The following is a 25,514-nucleotide window of genomic DNA, read 5'->3' on the forward strand; positions in this document are numbered from 1 at the left end:
GGTAAGGGGAGAGAGGACTTTTAGGATACACTTCTGGGTCTATGGAAGAGTTCCCAAAGTCCCCAGCAGGTCAGGAATTCATGCACCTTGATTGCTGTGGGAGGTCCTTCTGGCCTCTCCCCATGCTCCTCCCTTCCCCAGCCTGTCAGAGCCATGTAACTCAACCTTCTCATTCAGCCCATGTTTCTATTTTTTAGCTACCCTCCCTCCTCCAGCTCAAGTTCAAGCTTTCCGAGACACGCAGACCTCTGTCACCCTGACATGGGATCCCGTGAAAGACCCAGAGCTCCTGGGTTATTACATCTACTCCCGGGAGGTGGGGTCATCTGAGTGGCAAACAGTTAACAACAAACCCATCCAAGGCACCAGGTACGTCTGCCCACCTGTATCAGTCTGTTCTCACACTGCTATAAAGACATACCTGAGACTGGGTGATTTCTTTTATAGAGAGGTTTAATCAGCTCACAGTTCTGCGAGCTATACGGGCCTCTGCTTCTGAGGAGGCCTCAGGAAACTTATGATTGTGGAGGAAGGTGAGGAGGAAGGAAGCATGTCTTACATGGCGGGAGCACGAGAGGGAGAAAGAGCAAAGCGGGAAGTGCTAACACTTCCAAACAACCAGATCTCGTGAGAACTTGCTCCCTGTCTTGAGAACAGCAAAGGGGAAATCTGCCCCAAAAATCCAATCTCCTCCCACGAGGTCCCTCCCCCAACACTGGGGATTACAATTCAACATGAGATTTGGGTGGAGGCACAGAGTCAAACCAGATCACCCCCCTTCCTGCACCAGGCATCCTTGAAGGGAGGCCATAATAATAATGAAGCCCAGCGTTTCACAGTATTTACCCTGCGTCAGGTACTGTTCTAGCATTTTTCCTATGTGAGGTCATCTAGTTCTACCTGCAAACCTATACGTGTAGGACTATTATTTTTATTATTTTACAGATGAAGAAACTGAGGCTTGGAGAGGTTACATAAGGTTACATAACTTGCCAAAGCCCCTGTAGCTTAGTAAGTGGCAGGACTGGGACTTGAACCCAGATGGTCTTTTTCAACAAACCTCATTGAGAATGTGCTATTTGCAGGACTCCATGGATAGAGATGACCATGCCTTGGTCTCATCCCTCCAGGAGCTTACAGCCAGAGAGAGGTGGGGAGGGCAGAGCAGTGGAGAGCTTTGGAGCCAGGGAGGCCTGCGTTCAGGCTCCACACCACCCCTCACCCTTTCTGTATTAGTCAGGGTTCTCTAGAGGGACAGACTAACAGGATACATGTACATATGAAAGGGAGTTTATTAAGGAGTATTGACTCACACAATCACAAGGTAAAGTCCTACAACTGGCTGGCTGTCTGCAAGCTGAGGAGCAAGGAAGCGTGTTGGAGTCCTAAAACCTCAAAAGTAGGGAGGCCAATAGTGCAGCCTTCAGTTTGTGGCCGAAGGTCTGAGAGCTCCCAGCAAACCACTGGTGTAAGTCCGAGTCCAAAAGCTGAAGAAATTGGAGTCCAATTTTCAAGGGCAGGAAACATCCAACATGGAAGAAAGATGAAGGCTAAAGATCATCCAGTCTCCTCCTCCATACTCTTCCACTGCTTTATCCTAGTCACACTGGCAGCTGATTAGATGGTACCCACCCAGATTGAGGGTGGGTCTGCCTCTCCCAGTCCACTGACTCAAATGGTAATCTTCTTTGGCAACACCCTCACCGACACACCCAGGAACATTACTTTGCATCCTTCAGCCAATCAAGTTGACACTCAACCATCACCCTCCCTAAGCATCAGTTCCTTCCTCTGTAAACCAGGAGGGTGGGGCCACATTCATGGCCTCTTGACATTCCAACTCACACTCCACTCTGAGGTTCACTCCTCATCCCCTGGCCCTGAAAGACCCTCATCCTAGCAGGCACAGTGAGTCCTGGGGCTTCTGGGCTAGTAACTTCTCTTGATATAGGAGCTCTGTCGGGGAGAGGGCTTAGGTGATAATACCTCTCCCTTTCCTTTCCATCAGACAACTTGCCAAGCCCTTGAGCACACCTGACTGGGCTGCCTACACCCTGGGCCATGAGCCAAGGTCATCTGACCGAGAAAAAGGAACAGCCCCAGTGCCCCATTGGTCTTTGGTGCCTCACAGTTAGCTGTGAGGGGTCCCTCATAATTTGTTACTAGAAACAGATAAAATTCCCAAGTTGGAGAATAATCAGGTTTTTGACAAATTAGCTCAGAGTCAAGCTTATCCCTAGAATAAGACCTCTCCTCCAACTTGCATTCAGCTGTGCTTCCCTGAAGGGGAGGGCAGGGGTTGGAGGGCTGGCACGAATGGGGTGGCATGACCGAGGGACGTGGCATACAGAAGTGAAGATGGCATGCTGCTCTGGCATGTCCAGAGAACTTGTCCCATATGTGCATGTCATCTGTTACATGTGTCATGACTGGAAAGAGGCTAAACCCTGCTGCCCAGGAGTTGGAGCCTAGGGCAACAGCAGAAAAGGAGCTAAGTTGGGCTGTGGTGGCCCAGGTCACTGTGGAATCATCAGGCTCCACAGAGCCTGGCTCGCAAAAATGTCTGAATGAATGAATGAATGAATGAATGAATGAATGAATGGTGGGTGGGCAGGTGCTACACTGGTGCTCAGGAGACCTGGCTACCATCTGGGCTGAGCCCCTAATTGGCTGTGTACTCTTGGCCATCTCGGCCTCTGTGGTAGTGCTTCCCTACTCGTAACATGAAAAAACGGGATCGTTTCACCCCTAAGGGCCCTTCCAACACCCAAGACTTTGTCCTCATCTCCAAAAAAGGGATAAGTAACGGCATCTTCCTCAGAGGGTGTTATGAGGAGCACCTGGTGGATAGACATAAAGTGAGTGCCAGACAAGGGCATGCTGCTATCAGCATTATTGTCATTGTCATCTGTTGTCAACGGGGTCTGGTCTGGGGAGTCATCCCAGCCTCCCCTGTTCAGGTGCTGCCTGACCATCACCCACTTCAGTGCTCCCTCTGTCCCATAAAGCCATGTTCCCCCTTTAGAGGCACTTGTCCCCAAGCAGAGAGCTTGCTGCTCTGCCAGCTGTCAACACTTGATGTGACTGAAGTCCTGGGGACTCCTCAGGGACCACTAGCTGAGAGGAGCTCCCTGCAAAACAAGATTTGCTCTAGGAGAATGTTGATAGGTAAAAAGAGAGAGAGGGCCACAATTTGGGTCTTATCAAGAAGGGACAGGATGAAAAGGACATTTTTCTCTAAGCCAGAGCATCCTTGCGTGTCTCTGGATGACAACTGTCTTTGAGGGCTCTGAAAGGACTCCGTGTTTTTGCATCACAGCATTAGTGCAGGCGTTAACAGCCACATGTTCTTTTTCAAGGACAAAGCCCAAAGTCTTGAAGATGTACCATGTGGCGCTTGGTCCAGGGTTGGCTGCCTTTGCTTTAAATTAGGACCTTTCCTAGCGTGTTTGCATGTTAAGGGTGGATCTGGAAAAGCAAACATCCTTTAAAACCCTTAGGTCTACCCCCTCCACGGTGTCATCTCGGGCATTGCCATGGGATCAAGGGCAATATTTTTAGGAAGAATTGACCTGGAACTTTCAAATTCTACCACGCTGGTGACCACTTATTCCACAAAGTTGTTCTAGAAAGTTTGGGAATGTCTCCAGGCTGTTTGTACATCCGTGAAAGCTGCACGTTTCCCTCCCAGGTTTACAGTTCCCGGGCTGAGGACGGGCAAGGAGTATGAGTTTTGTGTCAGGTCAGTCAGCGAGGCTGGGGTAGGCGAGAGCTCAGCCGCCACCGAGCCCATCAGGGTCAAGCAGGCTCTGGGTGAGTCCAAGGGCAGGTCCAGCCTGCAAACCTCCCTGGGCTGGGCGGGGAACTGGGGCTCATAGACCACATCTTGGAGGGCCCAGTCCTGGTGGCTTGTGGCACACACGACCTCTGAGGGAAACTGGAGCTGGCCCTGGCTGCCCTTTCCTTTGGGAAGGAAGTAACCATGGCTTGAGGTCATGGGATGAGGCCTGAGCAGCTCTAGCGGGTGGGGAAGCCTTAAGGCCCAGAAACCTGAGGCTCCGATGCCCTCCTGAGGCACAGATACTGCTGGCTCAGGGAAAAACCCCTGGAGTAGGGCCGGCACCAACTGGGGGAGGCTCATCGGCTCCCTCAGGCCCCACTGTCCAATCCAGCCACCCTAGGGAGCAGCTGTCCTCACCTCCTTACCTCCCTGTAGCTACCCCATCTGCCCCATATGGCTTTGCCCTCCTGAACTGCGGGAAGAATGAAATGGTCATTGGGTGGAAACCTCCCAAGCGTCGTGGAGGTGGCAAGATCCTGGGCTACTTCCTGGACCAGCATGACTCAGAAGAGCTGGACTGGCACGCGGTTAATCAGCAGCCCATCCCCACCCGGGTCTGCAAGGTAAGGCTGGAAGGTGGCCCCAGCCTGTGTCATGACTGGTTTAGCAGAGACCGGAGGGCAGTGCTTGAGTCTTGAAGTCTGACAGAATCTGACAGAGGTCTCAAGTTCCCCTGCCTCAGCCATCCAGATCATTTTCCAATGCAGACCCACCTTGAACAGAACTGTTTAGAGCCCCCAAGAATCCCAGCACTTTGGGAGGCTGAGGCGGGTGGATTGCTTGAGCTCAGGAGTTCGAGACCAGTCTGCAACATGTTCAAAACCCTGTCTCTACAAAAAATACAAAAATTAGCTGAGTGTGGTGGCACGCACCTGTAGTCCCGGCTACTCGAGAGGCTGACACGGGAGGACTGCATGAGCCCAGAAGGTCGAGGCTGCAGTGAGCCATGTTCATGCCACTGCACTCCAGCCTGGGTGACAAAGTGAGACCGTGTCTCAAAAAATAAACACAAAAGCAAAGCCCCCACAGACCTCCTGCTCTGAGTCGCTCCGCATCCCTCCCCCAGCCTCAGTCTCACAGTTTGCGTTTCTGCTCTTCAAGGTCAGTGACCTTCGTGAAGGCCACTTTTATGAGTTCCGTGCCCGGGCTGCCAACTGGGCAGGTGTTGGCGAGCTGTCGGCACCCAGCAGCCTGTTCGAGTGCAAAGAGTGGACAATGCCCCAGCCAGGTGAGAGGCCTGCAGGCCTGAAGTCCAGTGCCTGCCCTTCCCGCCTTCCCCAAACCTACCCAATGAGATGAAGGCCGCAGCACTCCTCTGTGCATTCAGGCTTGCACTGTTTGTCCTGCACTCCAGGCCCCTGACCCTTCCACAAACCCACTCTGTAATTCCTGACACAAATGGAGTCCTAAGCCTGTCTTAAAGGACCCCTGATCTGGGCCATCAACTGGCCCAGTACAAACTATTTCCCAACTCGAGACCCTGCCTGCTTCTGGACATAGACCAATCTCCAGCCCCAAAGGTGTGCTGCTAGGGTGAGCAACTAGTCCTGGTTTGCCTGAGACTTTCAGTTTACTACTGAAAATCCCATGTCCCAGGAACCCTCTTAGTCTTGGACAAATGGACAGTTGGCCACCCTACCCACTGTTCCCATTAACCCTGTAAGCCTTCTCACCAATGAGCCCCTCACCTCTCACTGAGGAAGGAGAATCACACCTTTCCATCGTTTTGTTCAGCTCAGTTCTGTTTTCTACACAAAACCTCTACCTGAGTGGCAGATAACTAAAACATGATGCTTTTGACAGCAACAATTATAAACAACTAATATTTATCGGTTACCTACTAGGTACCAAACACTTTTCATAAATTATCTCACTAATGCTCACAAAAGCACTATATTACAAGAATTATTATTATCCCCATTTTACAGATGGGGGGATAGGAACAAAGAGGCTAACTATCTCGCCCAAAGTCCCCATATCTGGAAGAGGTTGAGTTTTGACATGAACCCCAGAGGTCTGACTCTAGAAGTTACACCCTTGGCCCCCACACTAAACACTGAAGCACTTTAGAATGATTAGTGCTGTCTGGGATGGGGATGGGGAAGGTCAGGGAAGCTACTAGGAGGAGGGGAGGCTGAGCACATTTTGAAAAGTGAACCCTGTTTCAGGCCCAGAGCCAAGCTTTGTCATGATGCCAAGGTTGGCCCGGGCTTGGCGACACCCAGAGCAGGCCCTTCCTGGCTTGACTGTCACTGATGGATTGACAAGCTTGTTGACTGACTGCTGGGCTTGCTGCCCACCTGGCTGGCTGCCTGGCTGCCCAACTCACACATCTCTGCCCATCTCTCATTTGTCACAGGCCCCCCGTACAATGTACGGGTGTCCGAGGTGCGGGCCACGTCCCTGGTGCTGCAGTGGGAGCCCCCATTGTATACGGGAGCTGGGCCTGTCACAGGCTATCACGTCAGTTTCCAGGAGGAAGGCTCTGAGCAGTGGAAGCCAGTCACCCCAGGCCCCATCTCTGGCACCCACCTGAGGGTAAGTTCTTATGCCTTCATCTTCTGACTGGCCCTGAGCCTTCCCTGCCACTAGAACATTAGCACCGGAATGACCTCCAGACATCATTGCCCTCACTTAATGGCAGCAGAGGACCAGAGAGGAAGAGCAATTTGCCTAGGGTCACACAGCAAGTTGGAGGTGGGTCTGGCTGGCTGGTGCCCATATCCTGCTCCATGCTAGGCAGGCACCTCCGTAAAGACTCACTTGCTATCAGCCAGGTATATCACCATTTGCCCATGCATGCCCCCTGACCCCGGAATTCTGCTCCTGGGATTGAATTATAGAAAGGTAATTAGGCAAATGTGCAAAGATCTAAGGATAAAGATGCTTCTTATAGCCTTCTTTATAATGGCCCAAGCTAGAAACAACTGAAACATCTATTAGTAGGGGTGTTGCTTAAGTTCATCACAGTGTATCTTAAAAGTAGAATCCTGTGCCAGGCAGTATAAAGAATAAGGCAGTTAAAGGAACAAGGCGGTGTGAAGAATGGAGATGGGCAGGGCATGGTGGCTCATTCCTTTAATCTCAGCACTCTGAGGAGGCCGAGGTGGGAGGATTGCTGAAGCCCAGGAGTTCGAGACCAGCCTGGGAAACATGGAGAAACTTCATCTCTACAAAATAAAAAAAATTAGCCAGGTGTGGTGGTATACACCTGTAGTCGCAGCTACTCGGGAGTATCACCTGAAGTGGGAGGATCACCTGAGCCCAGAGAGGTCCAGGCTGCAGGCAGGGAGCTGTGATCGTACCACTGCACTCCAGCCTGAGGGACAGAGCAAGACCCTGTCTCAAAAAAAAAAGAATGAGGTGGACCTACATGCATGTATTAACACAAAAAGGTATCCATCCTATGTGGCTAAGAAAAACAAAGCAGAATACAGAGTAGGATATTTATATGTGAATAGCGTATAATATATATAACATGTTATATATAATATAGATAAACATGTATGCATGAGTGCAAAGAGTGGACAATGCCCCAGCCAGGTGAGACGCCTGCAGGCCTGACAGAGGTCTCAAGTTCCCCTGCCTCAGCCATCCAGATCAGTTTCCAGTGCAGACCCACCTTGAACAGAACTGTTTAGAGCCCCCGAGCATCCCAGCACTTTGGGAGGCTGAGGCTACATGTTCCTTAATTTAAATGAGAAACAAACTCTAGAGTCTTTGGCTGAATGAGAAGTCTAGCAGAATCACTGTTTTTGTTCTAGAGTGGCGGTTGCTTTCACTTCCACCCGTGCGGGAGGTGAGGAAATCACAGAGTCTTCTCCTGGCCTAACCAAGACAATTCACAAACACTTAGACATGTCAGGAAACAAAGATGTCGCTGGAAGCATTATTAGCAGACACAAATTACTACCTTAGACAACCAATCAGAGTTAGACTTCCAGGTGACTGAAGGCCACTTTCACAGGCCATAGTGTCTACACCTAGGGCCAGTGTGTCTCAGGGCCTCCTTTATTTGAGGAATATTTGTAAGAATGTGATGTGGATTAGGTTCCATTTTCTGCAGCCCTAGGGAAAGGTGAAGTATTTCTCCAGCCCGTTTTCCTGGGTGCTTTTCCCCAGCAGGCAGGAAGATATGCAGTTTTCAAGCCCATTCATCAACATTGTATTAGGGAGCAGCCGGAGGAAAGAAGGCTGGCTCAAGAAGCCTGTCACAATGGGAAAGAATAAGATACTAACAAATAGGATAGGTGCATGTCCTGTTTCTACCTGGATTATGTCCTTGGAAAAGTCTAAAAAGATTTTGCCCAGGCGCAGTGGGGGCTCATGGCTGTAATCCCAGCACTCTAGGAGACCGAGGCAGATCTCCTGAGGTCAGGAGTTTGAGACCAGCCTGGCCAACATAGTGAAACCTCGTTTCTACAACAAAAATACAAAAATCAGCCACATGTGATGGCGCATGCCTGTAGTCCCAGCTACGCAGAAGGCTAAGGCAGGAGAATCACTTGAACCTGGGAGGCGGAGGTTGCAGTGAGCCGAGATCATACCACTGCACTCCAGCCTGGGCCACAGAGCGAGATTCCATCTCAAAAAAAAAAAAAAAAAAAAAAAAAAAAAAAAAAAATTTCTGAAAAGATTTTTACGTTGGCCGGGCATGGTGGCTCACACCTGTAATCCCAGCACTTTGGGAGGCTGAGACGGGCAGATCACGAGGTCAGGAGATCGAGACCATCCAGGGTAACACGGTGAAACCCCGTCTCTACTAAAAATACAAAAAATTAGCCGGGCGTGGTGGCGGGCGCCTGTAGTCCCAGCTACTTGGGAGGTGGAGGCAAGAGAATGGCATGAACCCGGGAGGCGGAGCTTGCAGTGAGCTGAGATCGCGCTGCTGCATTCCCACTGGGCAACAGGTGAGACTCTGTCTCAAAAAAAAAAAAAAAAAATTTTTACCAAATGGTTCATTCTGGTGATGTCTGGGGGAGGGCCTGCCAGGGGCGCTTTAGTCCTTCATGGCATGTTGTGCTCTGTCACTTAAAATGTTTCGCAACAAGTGTGTATTTCTTTTATAATTGGAAAAATTAAAATACCTTCATTTTACAAAAAATGAAATTAAAGCCACCTCAGACGGAATCAGGGAAGACAAGCCTCAGCCAGGGGACTCATATAGGTCTTCACCTATATGAGTGGCTCGCCCCCTCCGCATGTACGTTGGCCCAGGCCAGGGCAGGACAGCCTTGGTGACCTGGCACCGGCTTCTGCATGTGGACTGTTGGCCACCATTCGGTCAGTCAGCCACTGGCTAAACATTTCTTCACACCTGCTTTGATGCCAGGCCTGGACCAATTCCTAGGCATGAGAAACTAAATAAGTCACAGTTGTTGGGTAGCAGGCAACAACAATACTGTGTGATAAATGTTGCAATTGAGGGGGTCTCAGGAATTCTGGACGCTCAAAAGAGAAGGTGAGAGGTGCTTCCTGGAATCCACGTGTCTGCCGAAACTGAGTGATGAAGCACAGGCTACAGTGGAGTGAGCCAGGAGGGAGGCGGGACGGCATCCCAGGCAGCGCACTCAGCAAGGGCAAAGGCAGGGAGGTGTGAAATGGTGTGATGGATGTGGGGACGCTGAGAGAGCTGTGGTGTGAAGGGGACAGATGGAAGGACAAGAGGACAACAGGCTAAGGCCAGGTTAGGAAGACTCTAGGTACTCAACCTCGAAATTTGAACTTGACCCTGAAGGCCACTAAAAGATGTACACATCATCAGATCCGCAGAGGGAAAGATAGACTTGGAGAGAAGGGTCCCAGGGCAGAAACGCCCTTTAGGAAACTGTTGGGCTGCCCCAGGTGAGGAGAAACAAAGCCTCAATCATGGCTGTGGATGGGACCTGGAGGAAAGTGGCCACATTTAAGAAACATTAGGGAGGCCGGGCGTGGTGGTGGCTCACACCTGTAATCACAGCACTTTCAGCGGCTGAGGCGGGTGGATTACCTGAGGTCAGGAGTTCGAGACTAGCCTGGCCAATATGGTGAAACCCCATCTCTACTAAAAATACAAAAATCTGCCAGGCATGGTGGCGAGTGCCTGTAATCCTAGCTACTCGGGAGGCTGAGGCGGGAGAATTGCTTGAACCAGATAAGCAGAGGTTGCAGTGGGCAGAGATTGTGCCACTGCACTCCAGCCTGGGCGACAACAGTAAAACTTTGTCTCAAAAAAAAAAAAAAAAAAGAAAGAAAGAAACATTAGGGAAATAAAACAGATGGAACCTGGTGATTGGTGGAGACAGCCCAAGGAAAGGATGGCAAAGACAATCCCCAGGTGTTGAACGGCCGTCTTTGTCACATGGAAAGATGAGGGACACAAGAAGAGAGAGGGTTTTCTTGTTGAGAGTGGCTCCCCGAGTGGTTTCCTGCACACTGGGGCCTGGGTTGCAGGAAAAGTCACTGCTGTCCTCAGTGCTGGTTCTTGCCCTCTGCCCCCAGGTTTCTGACTTGCAGCCAGGAAAGAGTTACGTGTTCCAGGTACAGGCCATGAATTCGGCTGGTCTGGGGCAACCGTCCATGCCCACCGATCCTGTGCTCCTGGAGGACAAGCCAGGTAAGGGTGGCCGGAGAGGCCAGAGCTCTGCCGCTGGGCTACACCGTTGGGGACGGGTGGTGTTCAAGGGAAGTTGGGAGAAGCCTGATGCTGTGCTAAGCCCTCACATTTCTCTGGCCCTCCAGCAAGCCCCTGAGGGAGGGGTCATCATCCCACATTGACACTGATTTTATTATAGCTCAGAGAAGATCAACCAGGTCACGTGCTAGTATATGACAGAATCACCCACCTCTCCCAACTATAAAGCACGTTCTCTTTCCATTCTTTTAATTATTCATTCATTTAATAAATATTTGGTGATGCCCACGTTGCACTGTGAATACAGGAGTGAATGAGAGAGTAAGATCCCTGCTCTAATGTAGGAGTAGGGGGAGCAGAGAGCAGTAAACAAGTAAACTATTGCATGAGGAAAGCGATTTAAGATAGAGATAAGTGCTTTATTATAAAAGAAACAGGATGATAGGATGGGGCAAGGTTGCTTAGCTAGGGCAGTCAAGGAGGGCTTCTCTGAAGAGGTGACATTTGAGGTGAGAAGGAGCCAGATCATGCAATGCCTTGGCAGCCACAGCAAGGAGTCAAATTTATTATTAAGAGCAACGGGCAGGCCCTGGAGGTTTAAGCAGGGGAGGGGTGTGACCTGGTTTATTATGTATAAACATCCACTGCCCTCTATTGGATCTCGCCCTCAGGTGCCCATGAGATCGAGGTTGGTGTGGATGAAGAGGGTTTTATCTATTTGGCTTTTGAAGCCCCTGAAGCCCCCGACTCCTCAGAGTTTCAGTGGTCCAAAGACTACAAGGGCCCACTGGACCCCCAGAGGGTCACGATCGAGGATACAGTTAACAAGTAAGTGAGGCGAGAGGAGAAACAACTGCTCAACGAGACCCAAATACTGTCAGAGGAGCTGGCAGATGCTCCCGGCTGAGACCACAGGGCAGGACTTATCAATGATGGCTGAAAGGTGCTGCTCGGTCTTTCTCTGAGGACACTGACTGCAACCTTAGTGAGAAGAGTGGAGAGTGCACTTACGGGACTGCAATGGCGCTATTTTTTCTTTTCTTTTCTTTTCTTTCTTTTTTTTGAGACAAGGTCTTGCTGTGTTGCCCAGGCTGTGTGATGGCATGATCTCAGCTCACTGCAGCCTTGACCTCCCAAGCTCAAGCGACCCTCCCGCCTCAGTCTCCTGAGTAGCTTGACTACAGGCACATGTCACCACACCCAGCTAATTTTTGTATTTTTTTGTAGAGATGGGGTCTCACTCTGTTGTCTAGGCTTGTCTCTAACTCCTGAGCTCAATCAATGCTCCCCACTCAGCCTCCCAAAGTGCTGGGATTACAGTCGTGAGCCACTGCGCTCAGCCAATGGCACTGTTCTTTTGGAGATTCCTTTTCCGTAGGGAATTATATGTGCCCCTAACTCAGTACCTTCGAGGAGACCTTCAAAGAGGACTTGGTTTCTAGCCTGGGTGCCAGGGACTTGCTCTTACAAGTTCTCTGTACTCAGGTTCCTCATCTATAGCATGTAGAGTTGGACCAGATGACCACAAGGACCCCTGTCAGATGCCCCCATGTCTCACTCCTCCCCCAGCGGCTCATGGCCTCAGCTCTGTCCAACAAGGCATAAAGCCTACGCCTCAAGCCGTGGAGGAGGTCAGGGTGGTGTGACCAGTGCAGACCCAGTGCCAGAGAGCCCAGATAATGGCACCATTGAAGGTGGGACCCTAAGGGGACCCTGAGGAGGTAGAAGGAGGCAGCTGCCTGTGCTTCCTGACTTGGCCAGGGTCTGCTTGTGGTACAGGCTCACCAGAGGCAACCTGGACTCCCTGGCTCCCAGGCCTCTAGTGCACAAGACTAAGGAGCTCCTCCCAGAGCCTCTGCTCTCCTGTCTCTGCCAGGTCCAAGGTCATCCTGAAAGAACCTGGCCTCGAGGATTTGGGCACCTACTCAGTCATAGTCACTGACGCCGATGAAGACATCTCCGCAAGCCACACGCTGACCGAGGAAGGTAACGCACCTGCCCCGCTCCCTGCCACCTCCCCAGAGAGAGAGTCCCAAACACAAATGCGCACAGAGGTCAGCAAGAAGCAACCAAAATAAGTAAAGTGGCAATTTCCCCAGAGAAGTAGGCCCTCACCCACCCATTCTTTCCATCAACAGATATCTATTAAGGACCTGCCACAGGCCAGGTAGGCCCTGGATATTACATCAGTGAACTCGACAGACAAAAATCCCCGCCCAGTGAAATTTACATTTTTCTGGTCTCTCTTTTGCTGTCCCACTTCTTTATTTTTAAATTATTACTATTATTTCTTGAGACGGAGTCTCGCTCTGTCGCCCAGGCTGGAATGCAGTGGCATGATCTCGGCTCACTGCAACCTCTGTCTCCTGGGTTCAAGCAATTTTCCTGACTGAGCTCCCTGAGTAGCTGGGACTACAGGCGCCTGCCACCACGCCGGGCTAATTTTTTGTGTTTTTAGTAGAGATGGGGTTTCACTGTATTAGCCAGGATGGTCTCAATCTCCTGACCTTGTGATCTGCCCACCTCAGCCTCCCAAAGTGTTGGGATTACAGGCGTGAGCCACTGTGCCTAGCCTGTTTTCCCACTTTTGGTAAAAGCAAAGGTACTAGAATTATTTTTGTTTCCTTCTGTAGCCCCCAAAAACAACAGTGCAAGTGTGATGATAAATTGCAAACAGCAGTTGGTCCGAGAAATGGGGTGACAATAGGGAGTGTTGAGTACTGTGGGTAACCAGAGAGTGAATACCACGTCTAAAGGACCATCCATATTTGATAAATTAAACTGAACCAAAGCCTGTGCTCACAGCCAATGAGATGCTCTGCTCCCTCCGTAGCAACCAGGACAGCCTTTGCCCATTGTCTGTCCTGCTCGTGGCACGTGAGGCCTTTTGATTTTGTTAAGAAGCAGAAGCCGGAGAGACCCGGGTTCCAATTCCGGTTCCATAATTTGCTGGCTGATTTTGGACAAGTCATGCCACCTTCCTGGGCCTCAGTTTCCTCACCCATAAAGAGGGATTATAATCCCTGGCTGCCCCCACCTGAAACAATATTGTTATGCAGATACAATCAGATGATTCTATGCAAACTAAAGCCATCCATGAAAATGATGGTGTTTTTTGGTTTTGTTTGCCGTGTGCTTGCCATGAATCTAGACTCATTGTGTTAAGGATTCTGGGGCTTACTAGAGAAAATGAGGCGTGGGCTCTGCCCCGCCAGTTCATCCACACAGTCCGTATTGTCTGAGCACCTACTGTGTACAAGACTTTCACGTAGATTCAGAGCTCGCCTTAGCAGAAGAGGCAACACAAAGAAGCAGTCAGCAGGCCGGGCGCAGTGGCTCACACCTATAATCCCAGCACTTTGGGAAGCTGAGGCGGGCGGATCACCTGAAGTCAGGAGTTCAAGACCAGCCTGGCCAACATGGTGAAACCCTGTCTCTACTAAAAATACAAAAAATTAGCTGGGCATGGTGGCACACTCCTGTAATCCCAGCTACTTGGGAGGCTGAGGCAGGAGAATCGCTTAAACCCTGGAGGCAGAGGTTGCAGTGAGCCAAGATCGCACCATCGTACTCCAGCCTGGGTAACAAGAGCAAAACTCTGTCTCAAAAAAAAGAAAAGACAAAGAAGAAGAAACAGTCAGCAAATAAGACAGCATTCTAGAACAATCTGAGACTTCTGGGCTGCAGTGCTCTGTGTGGTCCAGACCCAGGGACACTAAGATAGCATATGACAGAGGTGAGCAATGAGGCCCTGGCACCAGTGGTCCCAGAGTGACCAGAGGCAGACAGTAATACTCAGCCCACAGCATTGCAGAGGACTAATAAAGTATGCAGAACCAGGCACATGGTAGGTGCTCCTCTAGGGAAGTAAGACTTGATCTAGGCCTTGAAGGACAGGGAGAAGATGCAACTTCAGGGTGGTCAGCAGCAGCCTTGGCATCACCCTCAGTGCCCCAGGGCAAAGGCCCACAGTATTCATCATGGCCCCTATGGAGCCAAGGGACCCCAACTTGGGGGGAGGTGTCTCTTGGAACTTTGACCCAGCACAGGATCATTGGATGGCTCCTGTGGGCCTCCCACCCCCGGTCAGGATATTTCATTCTCTCTGGTTTCTTCCTTACTCCCCCCTATCCCAGAGCTGGAGAAGCTGAAGAAGCTGAGTCATGAAATCAGAAACCCAGGTAAGCAAGCAGTCCAAGCTGCAGCCTTGTGCAGTCCCCACTGGGCCCATTGGCATGTTCTGAGCAGAGCAGAGTCAGGCCAAGGACCAGGAAACAACCCCCAGAGGGTGGGGGAACCACAGAGCTAGAAGGTCAGACACCACTCAGGAAGCTCACGGAAGGAAAAGAGCAGCAGGAAAGGGGATGCGAGGAAGGGACATGTGGGCGTTGTCCTCTTCTATAATTACTATAATTGGCTCTTTAGTCATTAGGATTTGGGATCTTCTAAACCTCTGCTTCCCTCCGTTGGCTAGGGACAGTGTGTGCAGTCCCTAGAGCAGGGGAGGTCACAAACTTGGCTACACAAAAGAACCATGATGACGCCTTTCCTAATCCCAATACCTAGGCCATGCCCCAGACAAATCAGAATCTCTGAGGATGGAGCCCAGATGCTAGGGTTTTTGAAAGTCCTCAGGGATCCAATGCCCGGCCAGGTTGAGAACGGCAGCCCCAGAGCTCTTAGAAGAGGAAATGCTTCGCTGAGATTAAATAGATCCAGAGTGGGCATTCGGATTAAATAGATCCAGAGTGGGCATTCGGAAAACCCTCCTCTGAGCCCCACCCGGTAGAGTCTCCTTCAGGTTCTCTAAGCGTTTTGCAATGTCAGATGCCAAGGGTGTGCTCCAGGTGGGGCTGGAAGGGAGCGGGAAAGGGAGAAGGGGTCCAACCCACCCGCTTCCCATCCTGCGCCTCCCAGTGATCAAACTGATCTCCGGCTGGAACGTTGACATCCTGGAACGAGGAGAGGTGCGGCTTTGGCTGGAAGTAGAAAAGTTATCTCCAGCCGCTGAGCTGCATCTAATCTTCAACAACAAGGAGATCTTCAGCTCTCCGGTAATTGGGTGCTCACAATCCCTGAAGTGAGGCTCCCCTGCCGGGGAGGTGGCCTCACCGGGTCGTGATTCTGCATGGGCTGGTACTTCCCCCTAGTGGCCATTTCAGAAATGACGGTGTGCTTTTGCTGTTCAGTGATGGGGACGGGATGAGGACCTTTGGCTTTTAGTACCAGTGCTGGTGTTGGGGGTGGGGGTTGGCAGGGACACCACATGCTGGCCAATGCAAGGGACATTCCCACAAACAAAGAATTTCCATCCCCCCCACAACTTTTGATTACCCCACTATTCTTAAGATGAAAAACCTGCATTCATGCCTATAATTATCCAAGGCTAGACCCTAACTCTATTTTAGATACAAATACAAAGTATTTTTGTACATTTTTTTCTTTTTTTTAATCTTTTTAGTTAGAGATGGGGGCTCACTGTGTTGACCAAGTTGATCTTGAACTCCTGGCCTCAAGTACTCCTGCCTCTGTCTCCCGAACAATTTTATTTTTTGTTTTCTGTTTTTATTTGTTTGTTTTTGAGACAGAACCTCACTTTGTTATCATGGCAAAAGTGCAGTGGCATGATCTCAGCTCACTGCAGCCTCAACCTCCCAGACTCAAGCGATCCTCCCACCTCAGCCTCCCGAATAGTTGAGACCACAGTCACACACCACCATGCCCAGCTAATTTTAATATTTTTTTGTAGACAGGGTTTTGCCTTGTTGCCTAGGCTGCAAACTCCTGAACTCAGGCGATCCTCCTACCCAGCCTCCCAAAGTGCGCAATTTTACTATACACTGAATGGAGAATTTTTATTCTGCTGGCTACTTTACCTACGCTCATTCATTTTCCTGCTTTTGTACAGAATAGCTTCTGTTTTTTTGTTTTTCTTCTTTTAAAGTCAAACCAATTCATTATAAATCAGTGCGGCATAATTGAGGTTATATCCAAGCACGTCTATATTGAAATATTTTTATTTTAAATGACTTATTTCTTCTTTATGTTATGGTTAGAGTATGATGTTATTTTGTAAATCATATCTGTAGACAGGTTGTATTAGATTGAACCACATGATTTGTCGATATTCAACTGTTTACCTGCTGACATGGCAATTTCAACCTCATGAGACATTCAAATTCGTGACTCAATCTCATATTATTTGTGAATTTCATCTCCAGATGGCAAAGCAGCCATTAGAAAATACATGTTGTGGCTGGGTGGGGTGGCCCATGCCTGTAATCCCAGCACATTGGGAGACCGAGGCAGGTGGATCACCTGAGGTCAGGAGTTTGAGACCAGCCTGGCCAACATGATGAAACCCCATCTCTACTAAAAATACAAAAAATTAGCCGGGCATGGTGGTGCACACCTGTAATCCCAGCTACCGAGGAGACTGAAGCATGAGAATCGCTTGAATCCAGGAGGCAGAGGTTGCAGTGAGCCAAGATCGTGCCACTGCACTCCAGCCTGGGCAATAAAGTGAGACTCTATCTCAAAAAAAAAAAAAAAAAAGAAAAGAAAAAAGAAAGAAAATATATGTTATATATATCAAAGGTCCAATGACCAAAAAAAAAAAAAGAAAGAAAGAAAATATGTATTATAGAAAGAAGGTACTAGTTCTGACAGGAGTCTCATGTCCACCCCCTGTGGGTTATATGACCTTGACAGGTCTCTTCACCTGTCTGTGCCTCTGTTTCTGCATCTGTGCAATGGGGCTGGTTGTCCCAGCATCAAAAGGTGCAAATCAGAAAACTGATTTGAAAGTTCTGCATAAAGATTGTGCAATGACCTTACCACATGGTATAGGAAGTGTTACAAAGTCTGGACTCATTAGTATTCAGTGGTGGGACAATCAGTTGTCCCTATAGAAAAATAAAACAAAATTAGATCACTCCTCCAAATCATACATACAAATAAAGCCAGAGGGAGAAAGAACCTAGATGAGGAAAATGAAATTTTAAAAACTGTTAGAATATGGTAAAATGTAAATGAGTGTTAATACTGGGTAGCAAGTACATGAGTACTTTTTTTCCCAATGTCCTTTACACATGCCGATGGGGTTTTTCCTATTTTAAAAGAAGTAGAAAATAAGTGGTCGGGCACAGCGGCTCACGCCTGTAATCCCGGTACTTTGGGAGGCCGAGACGGGCAGATCACGAGGTCAGGAGATCGAGACCATCCTGGCTAACACGGTGAAACCCTGTCTCTACTAAAATATACAAAAAACTAGCCGGGTGAGGTGGCGGGCACCTGTAGTCCCAGCTACTCGTGAGGCTGAGGCAGGAGAATGGCGTGAACCCGGGAGGCGGAGCTTGCAGTGAGCTGAGATCCGGCCACTGCACTCCAGCCTGGGCGACAGAGCTAGACTCCGTTTCAAAAAAAAAAAAAAGAAAGAAAAGAAAAGAAAAGAAAACAGGCAAAACCATGGCACAGCGGGGGTTGGGGGCTTATTATTAAATTGTAACTGATCGCGCCACTGCACCCCAGCCTGGGCAACAGAGTGAGACTGTCTCAAGAAAAACAAAACAACAAAAAAATTGTAACTTATTCAAGTATCCAGGGGACCGGGTGTGGGGGGAGCCGCAGAGGGTTACCCAACACCCCGCCCAAGTCTCTGAAGGCTGACAGCTCTGCGCTTACCACCCCCAAGCCCACTACACCCTGATGTGCGCCCCTCAACAAAGTTCCCAGAACAAGGAAAAGGACTCTGGAGTTTGTCCTTTTCAGAACCGCAAAATCAATTTTGACCGAGAGAAGGGCCTGGTGGAAGTGATCATCCAGAACTTGTCTGAGGAGGACAAAGGGTCGTACACCGCTCAACTCCAAGACGGAAAAGCCAAAAACCAGATTACCTTGACACTGGTGGATGACGGTCAGCCGGGCCCTGCCCCGCCCTGCCCCGCCCTGCACACCCGGCCTGCCTCGCAGCCCTGAGTCCTCGGCTCTGCAGTCTGCTGAGCACAGCCCTCGCCTTCTGCTGCCCCATGTCCCAGACGCACACTCTTCTGGGCTCATGCTGGTTCCTCCCTCTGTGTTCACAGATTTTGACAAACTTCTGAGGCAGGCAGATGCTAAGAGAAGGGACTGGAAGAGAAAACAGGGTAAGAGCTGCTGGAGTGAAGTTCAAACTCCCTGGCCACTGGTTCGTGCTAGAGATGCTGGACTGGGGGTTAATGGGACCCCCAGCCCTGCTGGGACCCCGAGGGATGTCCACTGCCATTCAGTCCAGTTCTGTCCCAATGCCAGATCAAAATAGCTCTTGCCTGACCTGAGGGTGAGAGCTGAGCCCTCTCAAATTTTGCACCCTGAAGCCAGACACAGTGCCTCATGCCTGTAATCCCAGCACTTTGGGAGGCCAAGGTGGGCAGATCACTTGAGGTCAGGAGTTCAAGAGCAGGCTGGCCAACGTGGTGAAATCCTATCTCTACAAAAAATACAAAAATTAGCCGGGCGTGGTGGCACATGCCTGTAATTCCAGCTACTCAGGAGGCTGAGCCACGAGAGTCCTTGAACCCGGGAGGCGGAGGTTGCAATGAGCTGAGTTTGCACCACTGCACTCCGGCCTGCGCGACAGAGCGAGACTCTGTCTCAAAAAAAAAAAAAAAAAGAAAGAAAGAAAAGAAAAGAAAGAAATTTGCACCCTGAGCACCACCCTTGCCTCACCCCAGTCCCAGCCCTGGCAGGGGCAGCATCTGAGAAGCCCATAGCCATTAACTGCCCCTCCCCCCATCACTGCCTGGACACAGGTGGCACCCTGGCTGAGCGTGGCTCTCTGACGGTGGGCATATTTGTTTTGCACACACAGGTCCCTATTTTGAGCAGCCGTTGCAGTGGAAGGTCACAGAGGACTGCCAAGTGCAGCTGACGTGCAAGGCAAGTCCTGCCCTGCCCCCAGGCCCAGCGCGGGGAGACCTGTGGCTTATCCCCAAGCCCAGTTGTTGTCCCTGCCCACCTGGCCCCCTAAATTCCACACTCTGTACTTGGCTGATCGCACACACCCCCGAGGAGACTGCATGTAACCCAAAAAGCAAACCCAGCTTCCCAGCGCCCATGGGGTGGGATTAGTGTGAGGTGGACCAGCCTTGCACGAGATCCTAGTGGCTCCAGCAGGGGTTCCGAGGGGTCAGGAGGTCTAGGAGCCTGCGAGCGTTTGTATGTTGAGGGCTCTCCCTGTGTTTATGATTATCCTGTGCTCAGAGACTCACAGTATGATTTCATCCGCCTCACAATCATCTGTGACATAGGCATTGCTATCCCCACTTTATAGATGAGAAAACAAATGGGGAAATAGCTCAAGGCCACACGGTAAGAGGGAGAGCCCAGTCTATCTGACTCCAAAGCCTAAGGTCCTTCTTAGCACCCTTCGGCCTGTTAAGATAACTGGGGAAGGGGAGGGTGGGTGCTCTCCCAGAAGCATATCCATTCAGTGAACTCAGAGCATCTATTACGTGCCACTCTGCAAGGTCCTGAACATACAAAGATGATGAAGTGGGCTCTGTGGGTCTTGGGAGCCCATGGTCAAGGCAGGACCACTGGAAAACAGCATCACTCATGCTTGACCTGAATGGGGCAGGAAATTGATGAATCGTGATGGGGGGTGACTATGGGGTGCTTCAAAAAAAAGGCTTCCTGGAGGAGATGACATTTAACTGAAGCATATGAACATTTACAAGGACAATAGAGTAGGGCAGGGATCAAAAGGCAGAGGGAAAACCATTAGCAAGAATTCAGAGTCCGGAAGCCAGCAGAGGAGTCATATGGTCTGCGAAAGGACTCGGCTGAGATGCCTGAAGGTGCGCACAGGTGTGTTTTGACTCAAGAAGAAACAAGCCTGACAGAGTCTCCTCATTCCCCACCTTCCCCAGGTGACAAACACGAAGAAGGAGACTCGCTTTCAGTGGTTCTTCCAGAGGGCAGAGCTGCCAGATGGTCAGTATGACCCAGAGACGGGAACGGGACTTCTCTGCATCGAAGAGGCAAGTGTGGCTCCAGCTTCAGGGCTCACTTTCTCCTTTGGCTGCAAGCCAGGGAGGGCCAAGAGCTCTGGGCTGGGAGTCAGAGGCAGGGCCGAGGCTAGGTTGAGGCAAGTGAAGCCCTGAGCACAAAATTTAAGGGGCACCAAAAAAACTCAGTAATCAAGATAAATAATATTGTATGCAATATTCTAAAAACTCAAAATTAATGCAAACAAAAACTATTAAAACCCCCAAACTTTCAATAGAGACAGAATCAGTATTACTGGTTTTTTTCTTTAGCTCCAGTACTGGCCCTGCCAATGACTGTGCAGGCATGGGCTAGCCCCTGTCCCTCTCTGACCTCAGCTTTCATCTGCAACCCGAGCGAGTTGGAAGGGATGCTCTCTCAACACCTCCTTCCTGCCCCAGCAGTCTAGGATTCGGGATAGGAAGGATGTCTCCAGGGGAGGCAGATCTGGGCAGAATAAAGCAGGCCTGGAGCTCAATTCTCCCCCCAAGTCCTCCCCTATGGCCTTTGGCGGACCGTGGCCTGGTTAAGAGAGAAACACAAGGCTTGCTCTTAAACGTCAACCTTTTTCTGCCCTGCTGCTGATGTCTGTGGCCTCACTGGGTGCCCAGGAGGACTGGGGCAAACAGAGGTTTGCTGACTAGGAAGAAAACAATGATTTCAAGGTCTTCTCCCAAATCCTGGCCAGGCTGATGCCAAGTCAGCCTTTGCCACCACTGTGCAAGTTCCTCAGACAGGCTGTGGCACCAAGTAGGTGCTTCATAGTTACGGAGTTTTAGTATAATCATCAGTCCCATTGGTGCAAAGTTTCTGGCCTCCTAAGAGTTACCTCCCTTGATCCCCACAGCAGCTGTAGCACACAGGCAGGGCAAGGATGATACCGTGATTTTACTGATGAGTAAACTGAGGCTCAGAGAGTTTCAGTGTAAAGACATAAGGCTAGAGGGTGGGGTCAGAAGCCACTCCAGCCACCCACTCTGGGTTTGGCTGAGACCTTGGAGCCTTCCTGGGATGGCGAGGACATAAGAGAGGATTTTTGGGGCTCAGCACCTCAATCCTCAGGTTAAGAGCTGCCTCTGTCTTGGATCCTGCCCCAACCCCACTGTGTGGAGATGGTCCTGCTGCGAGGTATTGAGAGGTGAGGGACTGAAGGAAGGTGCTGTGTAATGAGAGGTCACTTCTGATCTCTGGACCTTGCCTTGAAAGCACAACTCAGGTTCTTGCTTAGCTGAGTGTTTGTTCAGACTTAACTTGGGGCTGAAAAACATGGGCCAAGAGAACCCCCTTGTCCTGGGCAGGAGAAAACATGCTTCCTCTTGGGGAACTGCAGGTGGTGGGGGTCCCTCCATCCAGGAGCCCCCAGGGAGTGAAAGGTGGGCCAGGCCCAGACAAGCTCTGCAAAGTGAGGCTCACTGTGTGGTGCTCAGATCAGCCGCCTGTGAATGCAAATGAAGGTGTCTGGTTCTGCCCTCAACTCCCCCTACTCCACCCCTTCCCCAGGCCCAGACCAACCCCGAGCTAGGAATCCAAGGGCTCTGGAGCTGAAAGGAGCCTTAGGGCTCACCCAGCCCAGATAAGTAAACGGAGGCCCAGGGAGGAGAAGGGTCTTACCTGAGGTCACACAGAGAGTGAGGGGCAGGCCTGGAGCCCAGGCTTCCTGATGTGGTAGCCATCTCTCCTTCTGAAGCCCATGCTGACACCACACGCTCATCCTTCTTTCCAGTTGTCCAAAAAGGACAAGGGAATTTACAGAGCGATGGTTTCTGACGATCGAGGGGAGGACGACACCATATTGGACCTCACGGGTGACGGTAGGAGCTGTCGACAGGTCAGGGGCTGTGGAGGGAGCACAGTGGAGCAGACTGTGATGTGATCTGTGCAGTAAGATTTATGGGATCCCCATGTCACTTGGAGAAATTGAGGCACAAAGAGAGTAAGTGACTAGCCCAAGATTCCACAGCTAGTCAGTGGCAGGAGCCAGGTCAGTGTGACTCTGATGCCCGTGTTCACCACAGTATACCACAGTGAGTCCAGGCTTGGAGACCCAAAGCCTGAGTTCACTCCTTCGTCCCACAGTGGGCCCAGGCTCCTTATCAGGCTGATTGGCTCAACCTGCAAAAAACTGTCAGGTTTGCATGTTTGTCCTCCATCCATAGTGCCCTTCTCCCCACCCCACCGCCGAGTGCCCTGAACCCCTTCCTATCCCCAAACTATGAGAGTCATCCTACAGAGCTGCCTGTCCCCCCGAGAGCAGCTCATGGGCTCCACCAGCCTTTTTCAAGGATGTCCCCACTCCTAGCACATCCCTAGGGGAGCCCTATGCCAGCTAACCCTTCTCTCTGTCTCCCTCCAGCCCTGGATGCCATCTTCACTGAGCTGGGAAGGATTGGTGGTAAGCAGCTTGCCTCTTTGCCCAGCCCTGCCCTGATGTCCAACAGCCTCCAAGCAGCCTAACACTGGCCTTGGCTATTGGGGGTGGGTTTAGTTTCCAACCTCAAACACTGAAGAGAAAATCCTGCCTCTTCACAGCACTGCATTTCCCCTACAGCACCTACCCACCCCCCAGGGCAGAGTCAGACAAGCTGGCCCCCAAATCTGATGCCTAAATGGCCTCAAGGAAGACTCATCCTTCTCCTCTGTCTCCCCAGCCCTCTCTGCAACTCCACTGAAAATCCAGGGGACCGAGGAAGGGATCCGGATCTTCAGCAAGGTCAAGTACTACAACGTGGAGTACATGAAAACCACCTGGTTCCACAAGTAGGTCCGCCTTGCCCCAGAGCCCCAGCCAGGCTGGAAAGGATTCAGCACCTGACCCACGGGGGCCTCCCTCCCTTCTCCCTGCCCGGTCCTCCAAGCAGAGCCAGGTTCTCCAAGCAGAGCCCAGTCCCAGTGGTTGGCAGAGACAGGGTCTCTTCCTGGTCTTGCTGTCCACAGAAGGAGTTGAGGATAAAGATTAGCAGTGGGAGGAGTAGAAAGGCTTTGCCAAGATCCCCCAGCAAAGGTGGGAACCTTGGTGGGACAACATTTTTCTGGAAACTCTATGGCCACAACAGGATCAGTCTCTGAGGAGCAGCTGGGAACTGGGGGAGAAAGGGATGCAGGGACGAAGAAGAGCCAAGTGGTCAGGTGGGTCAGGGCATCCTTGTGGGCCTCTGCAGCCTTAGCAAATTTGGTCAGCCAGGCTTAGGGGAAACATGCAGGAAAAGGGTCTGCAGGGCTGGCCACTAACTGAGAGCCAGGGCTTGAAGGCAGGATAGATGAGGTACCCACAGAGACTTAGCCACTCTCTGAGTGACCCCAGATAATCCAAGAGCAGAGTTTTCCCAGTGCTTTGTATCAGATGCATGCCTCAGCCTTGTGGAGCAGACATGACTGCACCCATTCTGTGGAGAAGGCTTGACTGATTTGGTCAAGGTTGTCAAATGAGTGAGAGCCGAGGCCAGATGGAATTTCAGGACAATAGGTTCCTCCCCTAGCCAGAGTTTCTCAGCCCTGTGACTAAGCACAGAGGTGTCACCTCTGCAACACAACACTGGGAACAGAGGACAGTGTCTCTAGGAATGAAATTTAAGTAAAGAAGGGGAAAAGTTTCACCTTATGTGGTTTCTAAAGGTTAGAGTGCTTGTGGGAAGAAGGCCTGGGAGAGTTTAAAAGGAGAATAAAGAGGTAAGGAAGTTGGCTCCTGAGGGTGAGGGAAATGGCAGTCACGGACCCTGGAGCACCATTTCCTTAGGGTCCCTGCCTGTGGCATGCATCACAAATGCGGATTCAGCACTGACACATAGTTGTCATGCCATAAGAACTGGTGAATGAATGAATGAATGAATGAATGAATGCAGTATTGAATGATGAATGAAGGGTTGAATAATGAATAAGTGAATGGATATTTATCTGGTGCCTCATGAATGGTCACCACCCATAGCCCACGGATCTTGAAACAAAACCACAGGAGAGGATTTTGGGGCAGTGGTATCTGTTGACCTGCAGACAGGCAGCCTTAACCATTTCTCCACCCTCACATTCAGAGACAAACGTCTGGAGAGTGGTGATCGGATAAGGACGGGCACCACCCTGGATGAGATCTGGCTTCACATCCTGGACCCCAAAGACTCAGACAAGGGCAAATACACTCTGGAAATAGCTTCAGGGAAGGAATTCCGGCAGCTCTCAACAGATCTCTCAGGGCAAGGTGAGCCACCCACCTATGTCTGCAGAGAAACCTGCTTAGAAAAGCCCATGAACAGGCTGGGCACACTGGGTCAGTCCTGTAATCCCAGCACTTTGGGAGGCTGAAGTGAAAGGATCGCTTGAGCTCTGGAGTTTGAGGCCAGTCTGGGCAACATAGTGAGACAAGCCTGGGCAACATCTCTACAAAAAATAAAAATAATTTAGCTGGGCATGGTGACGCGTGCCTATATTCCCAGCTACCTGGGAGGCTGAAGCAGGAGGATTGCTTGAGCCCAGGAGAGAGAGGCTGCAATGAGCTATGATCACACCACTGTACTCCAGACTGGGCAACAGAGTGAGATCTTGTCTCAAAAAATAAAAGAATAATAATAAAGATTACTCTGGGATAGGCGTTAAGGAAAGAAAGATTTAAAAATTTTTTTAACAAAATAAAAAGAAAGAAAAAAGAAAATCCCATGGTCTTTTGAGGGGGACACCTACCCTCCCACCCAGTCCTGCCACTGCCCCAAAAGAACGTCAGCATGGGGAGGAGAGTGGAAGACAGGCAGGGATAAGCTCTGCTCCCAGGGTCACCCTGTCCCCACTGTTGGACAGCAGAGGCCCTGATGGCCTCCTTTCTCCTCTGTCCTTCTTACAGCTTTTGAGGATGCCATGGCTGAACACCAGAGACTGAAGTAAGTTTCCTCTACGTTTCTCAGTGTGAATTATAGGCCCCTCCAGGGTGTGGCATGAACTAGGCTCACAACTCCTTTCCGGGAGCCCCAGCCAGCTCCACATTTCCCTCATCACCCCTCACCTCCACCTGGGCTGGACTGTCCTTTACCAAGTGGACTGTCACACCTTGTT

General features: G+C 50.6%; 1 protein-coding gene across 4 annotated transcripts in view; it reads left to right on the plus strand.

The window, feature by feature from the left end:
* The window catches only part of MYOM3 (myomesin 3), a 59,926-nt gene that overhangs the window by 29,033 nt on the left and 5,379 nt on the right, over positions 1-25,514 (plus strand). For 2 of the 4 annotated variants that reach the window (XM_028838163.2, XM_077969908.1), the window contains exons 16-34: positions 198-369; positions 3,692-3,813; positions 4,217-4,404; positions 4,943-5,069; positions 6,201-6,379; positions 10,322-10,436; positions 11,126-11,282; positions 12,331-12,440; positions 14,591-14,635; positions 15,372-15,508; positions 18,225-18,369; positions 18,539-18,598; positions 19,303-19,370; positions 20,363-20,473; positions 22,204-22,291; positions 22,834-22,872; positions 23,129-23,237; positions 24,506-24,669; positions 25,306-25,342. In XM_028838163.2, the coding sequence (XP_028693996.2) occupies positions 198-369; positions 3,692-3,813; positions 4,217-4,404; positions 4,943-5,069; positions 6,201-6,379; positions 10,322-10,436; positions 11,126-11,282; positions 12,331-12,440; positions 14,591-14,635; positions 15,372-15,508; positions 18,225-18,369; positions 18,539-18,598; positions 19,303-19,370; positions 20,363-20,473; positions 22,204-22,291; positions 22,834-22,872; positions 23,129-23,237; positions 24,506-24,669; positions 25,306-25,342 (2,173 nt within the window). Of the gene's footprint in view, positions 1-197; positions 370-3,691; positions 3,814-4,216; positions 4,405-4,942; positions 5,070-6,200; positions 6,380-10,321; positions 10,437-11,125; positions 11,283-12,330; positions 12,441-14,590; positions 14,636-15,371; positions 15,509-18,224; positions 18,370-18,538; positions 18,599-19,302; positions 19,371-20,362; positions 20,474-22,203; positions 22,292-22,833; positions 22,873-23,128; positions 23,238-24,505; positions 24,713-25,305; positions 25,368-25,514 lie in introns of all 4 variants that reach the window. The other 2 variants (XR_013405951.1, XM_077969917.1) reach the window with 2 other exon arrangements.

Source organism: Macaca mulatta, chromosome 1 (assembly GCF_049350105.2).
Source record: "Macaca mulatta isolate MMU2019108-1 chromosome 1, T2T-MMU8v2.0, whole genome shotgun sequence".
NCBI classification, from domain to species: domain Eukaryota; kingdom Metazoa; phylum Chordata; class Mammalia; order Primates; family Cercopithecidae; genus Macaca; species Macaca mulatta.